At 42.6% G+C, this 14,313-nt stretch overlaps 1 protein-coding gene across 1 annotated transcript; it reads right to left on the bottom strand.

Annotated features, from left to right (window-relative positions):
- Nucleotides 1–789: 789 nt before the first annotated feature.
- On the bottom strand, nucleotides 790–12,213 carry WNT16 (Wnt family member 16). The gene is made up of 4 exons (XM_027904684.1): nucleotides 12,125–12,213; nucleotides 11,786–12,033; nucleotides 9,552–9,838; nucleotides 790–4,098 (listed from the first exon to the last, which is right to left on the bottom strand). The coding sequence occupies exons 1-4, from the start codon at nucleotides 12,211–12,213 to the stop codon at nucleotides 3,634–3,636; spliced, it is 1,089 nt and encodes a 362-aa protein (XP_027760485.1). The 3' UTR covers nucleotides 790–3,633.
- Nucleotides 12,214–14,313: the final 2,100 nt, after the last annotated feature.

Genomic DNA, 14,313 nt, shown 5'->3' on the forward strand with positions numbered 1-14,313 from the left:
AGCCTTGATCCTCCAGTCCCAGCACAAGGGAAAAAAACCCCACCGTATTCAACTGAGTGAATTAAATTCATCCCAGTGCCACATGCCCACAAAAGTAGCTGAACCACATATGTCATACATAGGCTCCTCTTGGAAAGAGGAGGCATGCTGTCTTACAGATGGTTCTCTCTCTTGCTGTCCCGCAAAGAAAGCTTTGGTTTGAGAGTGTGGAAGAAGTAAAGGCAGTTTTGTGGAATAAAAGTGCAATAGATGTCAGTTAAATTTTTTAGCCCTGATGCTACTACAAAACAGTGTTCATATCCTAATCCAAAATTGCTTATACAGATGCTGTCCATCCAGAGTTATTTTTATGGATGTAGCTAAAGTAAGTTACAATGGAGCTTAACTTAAACAGCAATTTAAACTGTGGGAGGGAGAGAGGAGCTTATCCTTCAGTCTCGGTAGGGCACTCAGCTTTGCTTCTGCTTCCCCCTCCAAGCCCCATACATTAACACAGATTCCAACACTGCAGGCGAGTGAGAAACAGATTGTATGCGCTTGGTCTACCCTCAGTGCAGAAAGGGTAGACACCTCCCATCAAACTCTCCCTGAGCTTCTCAGAGGCAAAATGGATTCTTTCGCTGTCAGTTAGCTTGTTAGCTCAGCCATTTAAGCTTTCATAAACCTTATACGTTGCCAGTTCTCTTCATTGTCTTTTGTTGTTCTTTGAAGAAATAAATTCTTCCCCCCAAGAAAACCATGGGAAAAAAAATCTTTTATTAAAAACACTTATGAACAAAAAGGGTTTGCTTAGTTTTTTGATTTCTTTTTTTTTTTTTTTTAAACTAGATGACTGTTAAAAATAACACAGCATCAAATGCTGAATAAATAGCCAAGCAGGCAAGAGACACCCTAACTGTGGTAGCTGCATTCTGGCTGCCCCTCATCTCTATGCAACGCCAGTATTAGTGCCCTTCTCCTTCAAACCCACAGAAGCATCCTTCTGAGGTTTGCCCCTCCTGGGAAAATCCCTGAAGTTGACCTCAGGCCTGGAAACCCAGAATCATTTCCTCCCCATTTCTGGCCCTGCCAGAAGTTAAGGTGAGACTGAGAAGAATGTTGGCGATTTTCTGTATTTTACAGATCAGGCGTGGAAGAAACTTTAGCTCCAATAAGAGCTAGGCGGTTTCAAAAGAATGGTCAAGGCTGCTGCAGTAAGGATTCTGGTCTTCACACTGAATTCCCATGAGCTGGAGTCCTGTACAGAAAAACAGTGATGATCTCAGTAGTGAACTCAGTACCTCTAGGAGAAGGCTCAGGTAGGGCACCAAGGCACTTGCCTCTGACAGGAACTTGATGTGGGGCAGAATAAAAAAGAGAGAGAGGCAACCTCTACCACATCTTCATATCAACAGTGAGCAGTATCATCTCCCATCCAAGCTGCCAATAGGTGCTCTGGCACAGCTTGAGAAGCCACTGGGTTTACTTCCATTGCTGGAAGATGGGAACAACCTGGGGCTCACAACCCTCTCTTCAAGGTCTTTCAACAGCATGTGTACTCCCTATCTGAATTTTCACAGAGAGGATGTTGAAACCTCTGACAGTGACTGGCATGCTGAGCACCCTTCTCACAGGCAGCAGATTTTGTGGCCTCAGGATAATAATCTGTTTAGGTCGATAGAGACAGACGGGCCAAATGTGGAGTAAAGGTCCAAAAAGAACCAGCAGATTAAGGACTTGTTTCTGAACTGATGTTCCTAAAATAATCCACATAAGGCAGTGAAATACCACAACACAGAACATTTTGTTTCCTTCTTCCTGACCTACACATCCAATAAAGAGTGACAGGGAATCTGGTCACCATCTTTCATGGGAAAATAATTGACAGCTAGGAAATGAATTCTTCAAAGTAACTTGGAAAGCCTCAACCAAACTGATGTCCAAGATGATTTCTTTCTAAAAACTCTTAGTGTGGAAGAAGTTAAGGGATTGCAAACCCTTGCAAGTCCCCTTGATGTCAGTGGGAGTTCTGCACTTGATGTTGCAGCTAGGATTTCAGTGTTTGTAAAATGCATTTAAAAGAACAATAATAAAAAGGAAAATATTCAGAATACTAATTAACTGATCATTTAGAAAATCATAGTGTTTCTGATCAGTGTGTATTAACTGCAATAGTTACGAGCACACTGATGGTAAGAAAAAAGAACATTTATGTAATTCTCTATTTTCCCTCAGCACATGCAAATAAAAATCAATTAAAGGCTACTACAATATTAACAAATATCTAACCAACAAATATCAAAGGCTGTAGTCTTATCGCAGTAGTTTTGGAAAACTTTTACATAACTTGCATAATTTAAATATTTACAAAATATAAACTTTCTTGTCTTATCAAAAATAGGTATTTTCACAATTAAACAACAGTAATCCTTTCACATGCTGCTTTTTAAGCTAGGCATTAAATCACTGCATGAAAATAAACAACCTTTCACAGATGTAAAATAAAATAAGGCCAACATATGAAGGCGGAGAAAATGTTATCATTAACAGTTAAATATTTTAGTGGTGTGAGCCAATCCATAAATTACATTGTGCATTGAATTTAATGAGGATGCAACCTAATGAAAAATTTTAGATGCTGCTTCTATAAAGAAAATGTTTTAAAAAATGTTTTGCTTTATGACCGATTTCTTTGGGCTGAGTTTCATATGGTAATTTTGAAAATTATGGTAAAACACCAGTGAGATGGTTCAACATGGCAGGTTATTGCATAGAGTTCAACAGTGAGGTGATGACCAGCTGACTCACAAAATGTGTGCTCAGATACTGAGGAAATGCCTGCAAGGGTTTTCATTTCCTTCAAATTTTAAACTGTATTTTAGTCCCTCCTCAGACCTGTCCCTTATGCATTTGAAGGACAAGCTGTAAAAAAATCCTGAGGTTACTATTTGGTACACTGTTCACATTCATCAAGCTGTGCTCTCGCCTCTCTACTCTGGGCACAGCTTGCCCCACACCAACAGACCCTTCTTTCCCAACCAGGCAGTGCTGAGGTCTCTGCAGTCATGCACGTTTCTCAGTACCAGATGCTTTTCTCCATATCACACAGAAGACAGCTTTCCAAACAGCTGCACAGCAAACACTTAGTGGTCAACAGCAGAACACCTCCCCTACCATTGTGATTTTTTCTGAAGCGCAGAAATGAACCATCTAATGGATTCATCTAGTCTCACTTTTAAAAACATAGACATAAGGTTATATCTAATGTATCTTACAAGCCTTCTTGACTCTTCAGTCTCTTGCTAATGAGATCTTGAGTTTTCTCCACTGTACCTACCCACCACATGAATCTTCAGGATGCTGAGGATATCAAAGACTTGAAAAGTTTAGCATCTGTCCCTGCTCAAAGAGTAACGTTCAAATGTGTCATCAGAAATCCTTTTTTGCTGTTTAAGCTGTTCCTCCGTGCAGTCTGGTGTTCAATCACTCATTCTTTCAGTCGCCACATGCTTAGAGTACCTGTTGTTTGGCAGTAGCCATTCTTCCCAAGGTTGATCCCCCCGAAATCCCACACAGTAATAGGAATTGTTGCCTGTGTGGCAGCTGGTCACCAGACAGGGCAGGATGGTTTGGCTGTGTTTCCTGTACTTCATCTTACTTGCAGGTGTGTACATCAGTCATGGTCTCACACCTCCTGCAGCGCACATAGCAGCACCAGACAAACTTGCACTCGCACCTTTCCACGTGCCTGACAACGTGGGTGTTGTACCCACGGCCGCAGCACAGCAGGTTACAGCCGTCGGGTCCCTGCGAGGTGCGGTTACATTCTCTTCCCTGAGTGCCAGGGATCCCCAATTTTTGATCTTCAACACAGTAATTGGGTGATTTGTTCACATAGAGCAGGTCCTCTTTCCCAATCGGTACTTTTCTCTGGCTTTTCTCTTTCCTGCGTAGCTTTTTTTTCAATCTGTCTGATATTTGTATGCTGTTTTCATACTTATCCTTTAAAAACCGGCCAATCTTTTCAAAGGATGACATTGTTTTCCAACAAGTTTTCACAGCACAGGACCCAGAAACACCATGACAACGACAATCCACAGACATCAGCTTTGCTACAGCCTGAAAGCAAAGGGAGAACAAGATTTGCATGTGTCTTTCATTCATTAGGAACACTGCCTGACATCAGTAACACCGAGGTCTCAAAGCATTTAATATTACAGCTGCCATTGCCATTTCAGTGACAGGGAAATCAGAGCACATGTTAGCAACCACAGACCCTCACTATGAGAAGCCCCATCTTCAGAAGTGCTCTGCATTTGGACTTTGCAATGACCATAATGTAGCAATATCAAATTACAGCAATGAAAGCTGTGATTTCTGGATCGCTTTTCAATCTGGAGGATCCTAAATACCTGAAATTGCATGTCCTGTGTCACTCCTCCCACCACTGGAATGCAAATGGCTCTCATGGGGAATAGCAGAAAGGGAAAACAGTGATAGGGCAGGTCAAAGCACCTTCCTGTGCTGTAAGACACTTACTGGGCAGGTAAGTGCCCAGTTATGTTGCTTTTTAAGGATGCCTTGCAGCTACCACCAAGATCACTAAACGTTCACAACCCAGTCTCCATCTTATGCCCTGAGAAGGGCAGCTTTCATGCATAAATATTTTGTAATTTAATGGCAAACTGTAAGAGAAAGCAAATATTTTGACCACTGTCCAGAATGAAAGAATATTTATTGTTGGTACTTGGGCTTTCTAGCAGCAATATTATCTGAAGTAAAGTTTAGCATAAGACTTCCTTTTTGTATTTTTAAATCTTTATATAGGAGATGCTGGAAAATGTTTATGCCTCTACTGCCAGCACAGGAAAGTAACATCATGCTTTATCTGATCACAGAACATGCCACTGAATCTCAGTCTGCCCTGTGAACTTTAATGAACATAGTTCATTAATGAACATAGTTCATTAAAGTTGAACATCTTGAACAAAGTTGAACATAGTTGAACATCTGGCAAAATTTAGGGTCTAAGTATCTTCTCCTGATGTTTTCTTGAAAGCAAACCTAAGATGTTGCCTACAGAGCCAACACAGCCCTCTGGTGTGACACAGCTTCAGCGCACACCTCTGTGTCAGGAGCACACACCTGTGTCTCAGCAGAGCACAGTTACCGGGAGCATGACTTCCAGACTGACTCCGTGACCAGTGCTTGGTTTCACACTTTGGTTTCATATCATGAATCTGTTCAGTTATTCAGTAAATTATGAGAGAAATCTCCCTAAAAAACAAAGTTGCATAGAGAACTTCAGAGGAGCACTGTTACAACAATGTAGTGGATAGATGTGTTGTTCTCAGCAAGCTGGGACAGGTTTTCTTAGGCTGGTCATGAAACTGTCTGACAGCTTCTGAGAAATGATCTGTGTGGAATGGAACTGTGTCCACAAGTGTTGTGGCCAGCCACAAGCCCACCTGAACAGTTCCTCTTGCCCCTATTGCCATTCACTGCCTCAGCCTTGGTGGTATGAGTACAACAAGAGTGCAGGGTGAAGTGATGAACATGGCTGAACACTGGTTTGTGTTAAAAATTAACCTGAGAGAAAGATAATTTTAAACTGACTTCCTTTCACTGATCCAATGCAATTAACAGAGGGAGCGGCATGGGGTGGGAATCTGTGACTAGAACAGGCAGATGGGTAGAAAACAGAGTTGGGTCGGCAGCAAAGGACAGTGTCAATAGAATCAGTTTGCATACTCCCTAATGCCAATTAATGCTTAATATCTCCAAGATAAGCTTTTTGTTTGCAGGCACTGTTCTCAGCTCTGAGACAAGAACTGCCAGTACTTGTTTTGTAACAGGAGCTGATGCCTATAAACAGCCCAATTTCAGCCACTGGTTACAGTGCCAAAAGAAGATGAACATTTATCTTGTGGAAGAATAAAGAATGCAATCTGGATCTTCTCAGGGCCAGATTAATGGACAACTCAAAGGATACTCACAGTATTAACACTGATATATGTTGATATGATATCTATGAGATTAGAACTGTAAAATAGCATTTTGTATGGAAATAGGAAAGAAACAAGAGAATTCAGCACATACCAGTTAGTTACTAATTCCAAAAAAACCCAGAAATATTGTCCCTTGAAGACTGCTCTTGCAAGACACTGAACCAGAAGCATGATAGTATTCATTACAAAAGGTCATAAGGTATCATAACATCCTTCTTATAAGCCCCAAAACATGAACATAAACATTTTCCAGCATCTCCTATGTAAAGATTTAAAAATACAAAAAGGAAGACTCATGCTAAACTTTACTTCAGATAATATTGCTTCTAGAAATCCCAAGTACCAACAATAAATATCCTTTCATTCTGGACAGTGGTCAAAATATTTGCTTTCTCTTACAGTTTGCCATTAAATTACAAAATATTTATGCATGAAAGCTGCCTAAATACTCTCCATGTTTTCTTTCAAGCTAATGAACAACAAATACACCATTGATACAACATCAAAATAAGGCTCTTCTGGCCTTTTGGGCTTGCAGAAAATTTGTTTTTTCTTAAGAAAAAAAATCCACAGTGCCTCGTAAATGGAATGAATTCATGTGTCATGTGCACCAAATAAGCCTGTGACAGGGTACAGAATCCTTTTGGAGAGCTCAATACTGTGAAAAACCTGAAACATGTTGTAGTTTCAGCTGGGATAGAGTTAATACTCTTTTTATTAGCTGGCACAAAGCTCTGATTTGTATTTTGTATGAGAATAATGTTGATAACACACGGATGGTTTAGTTGTTGCTAAGTAGTGCTTACACTAAATTAAGGACTTTTCAGTGTCTTGTGCTGTAGTGAGGAGCTGCACAAGAAGCTGTGAGGGAGCATGGCCAGGACAGCTGACCTGAAACGGTCAAAGGGATATTCCACATCATAGAACATCATGCCCAGTATATAAACTAAGGGGACTCGGCCAGGAGGGGTCAATCACTGCTGGGAGGCAGGCTGGGCATCATTCAGCACGTGGTGAGCAATTGTATCGTGCATCACTAAATTTCCTCAGGTTTTGTGCCTCTCTCTTTGATATCTTCCTTGTCATTACAATTATTATTATTACATTCTATTACATGTATTAAACTCTTCTTATCTCAAACCACTAGTTTTACCATTTTTCCCCCTAAACCTCCCTAGCCCACTGTGAAGAGGGGAAGGGTGCAGGGAATTTGAGCAAGCAGTTGTGGTTCAACCACAACACCCTGAAAGGTCCTCAGTATCTAATGGTTTCTACTGGGCCAAATTCTATCACATTCCCAGAGACTGTCAGTCTAGTCTAAAACTCTGGTTTCATGTGGTTATGTATAATAAGAGATACAACTCAACATGAATAAAAATAAAAAATTCTACAGTTGCCTGTCATCAAAAATGGGGACTCACAATCTACTATATTTTAAACCTATAGCCAACATATAAGATAACTTGAATCCTGTCAAAAATACTATCCATGGAAAATGAAGACTCACTTAACTAGGTCCTCCATCCCCTTGCAACTTTAGTTCACCATTTGAAAACGTTCTCTTTGGTTGAATGCACTTTTCTCCTTTGCCATTCAATCCCGTGCCCATGATACAACATGGCCCAGCTAACTAAAGGTGTGATCTGGAAACTGATTCAACTTAAAGAAAGCAACACCAAAACAAAAGTTTCTCTTCTAGGCTCTGTGTTTGTGTGGGTAGGTTTTGTTTAAAGTTGAACAGTTCCTTGGTACAGTTCACTGCAGAGGACTACAGACAGTTCTGCTGGCCCACCAGCAGCAGTGAATGATGAGCACAAGGATTGTGTGGGAATCACAAGTAAACACTGTCACTGTAGACAAAAGGACAGCAAACTACTGCTGCTAATATAAAGCTAAAGGCCAACAAGATAATAGGCCATCAAAGAGAAACCCATATCATTGACACCTAACCACAGAAATCACACTCTCTTTCTCTTTGAAGTTCCTCTGGAGCTTTGCAGTCTTCTTCCCTACACTTCTGTCACCCTAATTTGAGACAAGGGCACTGTCTAATGACAAATGAGTAATAAAATAAAAATTAAAAATTTTTATTAAAAATGTGTATTAAAAATCATGAAATTAGGAGACACCTTTTTATGGAAATTATGATCTCCTTCCTTAACCATCTCTCTCTCCAAACATGAGAAACAATCCTTTGTTCCTTCCATAAGGAAACAATCACTTAAGCTTCTGTTCCTCTTATTAACATATCCTGCTACAAGATACCAATGACTTTACTAGGAGATGATATAGCTGACTGGCATCTAATTAAACTTACAGTAAGTGTTCTCAGCATCTACTTAGGTTTAAAGTTTGCTTCTTCCGCTTCACTTTTGAAAAGGGCCCATATCATAGAAGCATAGAATCATAGAATGGTTTGAGTTGAAAGGGACCTGAAAGATTTTCTGGTTTTCCAACTATATAGTTTAAATGAGATAATCTGTAAAAATTAGTTTAAATTAAAATAGTTTTCAATTATACCACCATAGCTCTTATGATGGCTTACTATGGTTATTCCTTGTCTATGGCAGATAGGAAAATTGGGTTCAGTAAAACCCACTGATACTGCTTCTGGCTACAAGAAATTACTGAATTACAATGGAGTCCATCAAGATATGTAGTTAAAACTAAAGGTTGCCCTTTTTTTCTTCTTCTTTAGTTATATCTGTGTCACTGAGCAGAACAGACCTAAAGTACTATGGACCAAGAGAGAACTATTAAAGATGAAGTTCAAAACTCCAAGATAAAGCAGAGAAAGTAATTTAAAGCAAGAACCAGAATCCAAGTCTCTGTCATTCCAGATGTAAGCTCCAAGCACTCACAGGCTCACATCTCCCTCTATGGGTTGTTTTGGCCCCCATTTTTCACCCTCTACAGGACAGGACTGGAGAACCCAATGTCACACAGCTGCACACACACATTTCCTCTGCAAACTTGGGTTTGAAGTTCTTTGGGCTGACGAAAAGCTATCCAAAGCCAGTCTCCTCTCACCTCTTTGATTCATGTCTTAACCAATGAGTTATTTTAAAATAGAGGTGTCATTTCTATCCCATGTTTTAAAAGACAATATTATCTCTTGATTTCCTCTCTGAATGATGCTAGACTTGTGGTCTCAGGTGTGCACACCAGACTGTGGATGAGTCATGAGGCCTTTCATCCAGTTGGCCTTCTCCTTCAGTATTAGAGATAATTCAAAATGCGGGTCATGATGATAACAGAATAGTCAGTGAAAAAATTGTATTATGCTGATAACAGGATGATTTCAAATTTGCTTCAGAATATCAAATATCTCTTTAGGATAACTTCATTATTTAAGCATGGCAAATCTATTTCTTAGTTTGTTGCTTTTATTTTTATCTGTAGGGATTAGTTAGTTAAAACCAGCTCTGAATCTTGAGCTTTGGTGAATGTTAGTGCTGTTCTTACCACATGCACCTGCAGTCAAGGGCCAGCCTCCTTTGGTTGGTACCATTTTGCCAAAGAAGGAGAACAAGCAGTTGCTGCCCACATCTGAACGACACATACCTGCCTCCCAGCCTCACTGTTGTGCAGGTTCATCAGCACCAGTCCGCTCCCACTCTTGCCCGTTATGTTCTTCAAAGGCACGTCCAGGAACTTTCTGCTGAATGACATTCCATAGTGGATATCGTCAGAGCAGCCGCCCCAGTGCCAGCCCTCACTGGCAGAGCCACCATGCCTCAGGCTCAGGTCGCAGGAGCACTCAGTCACATTCCCCGCGCTGCAGGATCGCGTCACCGAATGCACCAGTCCCGCTGATGTCACCGCGTAGATGAATGCGGTCTCCTTCGTGCCTGCAAAGCAAGGCATGAAAATATTACTTCATAACTCCCTCTGGTTACCTTCCTGGCTGGGCTGTAGAAAGCAATTTTACAAGCCAGACTATTATTAAAAGGGAACAGTTACAAGTTGAAAGTCATCACAGCTTGGTCTGTAGTGTTAACTTGTTTAAAGCAGCGGATGTTCATATCCAAAAATGACTTCATGGCCCCTTCACAAAACCATGCTACTAATGGTTTTGTTTCCTGATGCTTGTATCATGCATTTTTTGGTAACTTCTTTGTAAATCTGATTGGGAACTTTATTTGCCACAGAAATTTTCAAGCCAATTAAGTTTTAATAATAAAAAATAAAAACAAAAAATCAAACCCCAAACTAACCACCCCTTACTCTCCACTCTGCTTTTCATTATTAATATTGATTTGAAGAATAAGAAAAGGTTAGTTTAAGTCTCAGAGAAACTGTCACAATCCCAGGTTACTTTGGTATAGGCCCAGAACTTACCTCATGCTAGATTCAGCAAACATAGATGTCATTCTAATTCACAAAGGTTGCAAAGAGCCTCAGAAATCTTAAACCAGATAGAAATCAGGATGGCACAAGAATATTTAGACTATGTGCTTTTCCTAGAATAAGGTGGCCATAGGAAAGACAACAGGATAAAAGGCCTTTAATCGTTGGATTATATCTCAGAATCATGAAGTAACATGCCTGGGCTTCTAAAGTTGGTTCCATTCTCTGAGACTTCCAGCATAACGTGGCACACAGCTTTAAACCATGTAAAGAAAGGTATATTCTAAGCAAACTGAAAATCCGAGGGTGGTGAATAACTGTAGCTAAAATATCACTGCGCTAATTTTCACTGTTGTGAAACAGTCTCCCGGGTTCCTGCTCACAGGCAGGAAAGTTCCTGTTTGTTTCCCTTTTTCATGGTGGCCTATGGTGCTGGTACTATCATAAAAGGCTTCCACAGGACACACTAGTGAAGCTTTGTGGGTGAGCAGTGGCACTCATCTATGGGTCTTCAGGAACAGTCCTTCCTGTTGGACAGAGGGACTAGCATACAATACATATGGCTACATATAGTGGGGCAAACTTGTCCCATTTTCTTTTTTTCGGTTTTGGAATCACTTTTTATCTCTCATTTTATGTTTTCATGGTTAATGCTTGGGGGTTTTCCAGTGTTTTAGTACAAAGTGAAGATTGCACAAACACAAAAGGAAACGCCACAATACTTAAATTCACACCAATCACACAACCAATGATCAGAGTGCTAAAAATTAGTTTGCAGGACACCTTTGGTGCTGACATTCGATTCAAGTATAATTTGAATCAAATGTAAGCACCAAAGGCTTCTCCTTATTTCAGAGGAAATTTCAGCAGTTCCCTAATTAGTTAATACAACAAAAAGAGCTTTGGTCTTGCTGTGCTGATCAATACCATGTCACTGTGCACATATGATACATTTTAAAGCAATTCACACTCTATGTGGTGTCTTGAGCAGATTTTTTACCTGCAAATAAGTGACCTTTTTGAAATACTATGTGTCATCATCCCACTCATTTAGTAATTACGACATAAGGGAATCAACCCAACATAAGTCTAAGAATAACAACATTTCAACATATTTAAGTGGATCTACATACGGGCAGTGTCGTCCACGGGCGTACTAAGCAAAAATTACAAAAACACAACAACAACGTTGGAAAGATAAGGGCAGGTTCCGTCTATCGGGTGCGCTTCGTGTGCCTGAGGCAGCCTCCCGCGACGGCTGCGGTGACCGCCCGCCCCGCATCCCCGGCTGTGCCCGCCTCTGCCGTCGGGACGGACGGACAGACGGACGGACGGTCCCCGGCGCCGCCCCGCGGGACTCCTCTCTTCGCAAGCCCAACACACCGGGGCAGTCCCGCTGTGCCGGCAGAGGCGCACCGGGCCCGGCGGCCCCCCCGGCGGGCACTCACCGCTGCTGAGCTGCTGGCCGAAGGCGGCGGGGCCGGCGGTGCCGCGGCGGGCGGCGGGCGGCGAGCGGCAGTCCCAGCGCTCGTGTCGGAACTGGCTGCGGCACTCCTGGAGGCCCAGCCGCGCTCCCTCCCGGATGGCGGGCACCAGCTCCGGCTTCTGCTCGCACAGGTCCAGCTGCCGGCGGCTCAACGGAGGGCTGGTGCAGCCCGGCTTCTCCGGCCCGCCGGCGGCGGCGATGCCCAGCCACCTGCAGGAGCAGCCCCCCGTCAGTGCCAGGCCCCGGCGGACACGGCGGGACGGGCACCGCGCAGCCCTTCCACCCCCGCCCGGCTACTCACATCCAGGTACTGCCAGCGGCGGGGCAGAGGGCGAGCAGCAGCAGCACTGCCCGCAGCAGGCACGGTCCGAGCGGAGCCCCGCGCCCCATGGCAGCCGCATCGAGCCCTGCCGCACAGCTGCCGCTGCCCGCGGCCCCCGGGCAGCAGGGACCGAGGGGGATGGTCCCCAGAGGCATCTCCCTACTCGAGTCTCTCCCCTTCGTGGGGCAGGGGGCAGCTGGCGGGGCACGCACGAGCCTTCGGACGGCGCTCCCGAGAAGGTTGTGCTGGCAGGGAGGGAGGACGGAGGGGACGCATCGGGAGCGCCTGGTTCCTTTCAAGGTGAGAAAAGTTAGGACTGATGTTTTCCCCAGCTCCTTCCTCGGCTCTGCCTCCCCGGCCGTGCATTGGCCGCCCGGGGGCCGGGGCGGGCCGGGGCGGGGGCTCCGCACTGCACCGCACAGCCCCGCACCGCTGGGCTCCCCACAGCCCCGCGTCACTACGCCGTGCCCAGCCGCACCTCTCGGGCTGCGAGGGGTGTAGCAGGGGTCCGGGTGCTGCAGAGAGGAACTGCAGGCAAAGGAACCCCTAGGTCTGCAGTGATTTAATCCATACGAAGGAGAGAGATGATGTTAATAGATCATAACATCCCCTACACCTTTTATTCAAATTTTCTAATGCTTTAGCAGTATTAACTGACCGCGTCAACATCAGTGTTCATTAGGACAGCATTTGTTCACTTCTATTAACTTCAATGAGACAGTCTTATCAACTACTACCTTAATTGTTAGTCGTTAGTTACACATTAAAAGCCAATGAGTCAGCTAGCACCTGATGGAGAGCTAGCGTTGGCACTCTGGACTTTCAAGTCCTCTTTGATCACAGTATATTCCTGCTTCCTTCTGTGTAAGTGAAACACCTGCACTAAAAAATAATTTGGTATATAAATGGTAGATCTGTAAAGACTTTGGTTTGATTCAGTTGTAAATGAGCGAAATAGCTCTTGTTCACTGACAATACCTCCAAGAGAAGAGCGCAATAAATCATCTCAATGACAAATATACATTTTTAAGAGTACAATGTGTTGAGAAATAATCGCGTAAACATGCTATTCCCCCTGCCTTCTTGCCCCATGAATGTGATGAGATGTTTTAGGAGCACAGGCTGTGGTACATTTAGATCTATAAAATTATGTCTCCTTCCTACTTGGTGCTCATTTTTCTGTTCTCAAAGGGTCTCCAAAGCATCACCAGCTCTGGACAGATTACTAATGACCCCACAAACTATTTAAACATTCCAAAATAACTTATTTTTTTGTTCTGAATTTTAGTCTGGAGAACATCTGCTTGTGGTTGCAGAGGAACTTAGTCCAGAGCGAGGGAAAGGGATGAAGGACATTGGAACACAGGGAACCAGCCATGAAACAGGCCTGAACCAGCCAAAATGTGTGGGCTGTGTCAGAGAATTATCTAATTATTCCAGGACACATGGCTCATTTTATCCTCATTACTGCTTCCTGGCTCCATCTTCTAAAGTTCATTCAAATCCCTGGTCTAGCAGACAAGGATTTCTTATGCCCTATGCATTTATTATCCACTCTGAAATTATTTTTTCCTTTTAACAGTGTTATTTGCTTTGGATTTTTTGTTTGGTTGGTTTGGTTGCTGTTGTTTGCTTACTTTAATATTTTTTTAAGTTAATATGCAACTTTTTGTCCCAAATGCTTACATGTGAATTTTTCTGTACTAGCTACAGAACCTTATATGCTAATAGCAATGTGAGATTTAAATTAGAAAAATATTGCTTTCAAAAATTCCACTCTTATTTGTAGCGTTTTGTATATGGCAACATAAATAAATTACCTCTCTACTGGATTCACATGTGTTGTGATCTCATTTTGTATACTTTTTTTTGGTACTATTATCTTTATCTAGTCAAGAAAACCCTTTGATCAAATACACTTGTGTAATGTGAAACATTTTTAATTTGAAGGGCTGATGTTAAAGAAAAAATAATATAAATTATAAGGGACTCCTTTAGATCATCCAGTTCAATCTCTAGCTGTGACTGGAAGCGAACTACATTTTTGCATGACCATCTGATTTAAAGAAGTTTGGATTACTATGTATTTGAGTCCTAATCTCCCATCTCCCTCTCTTCCCATCTGTTTCCTTTAGAACAACTCCCCCCTTTCCCACAGCCCTTGCACC

The sequence above is a fragment of the Empidonax traillii genome, unplaced genomic scaffold (assembly GCF_003031625.1).
Source record: "Empidonax traillii isolate 1590-97213 ecotype Southwest subspecies unplaced genomic scaffold, ASM303162v1 scaffold1075:size332216, whole genome shotgun sequence".
Classification (NCBI taxonomy): Eukaryota; Metazoa; Chordata; class Aves; order Passeriformes; family Tyrannidae; genus Empidonax; species Empidonax traillii.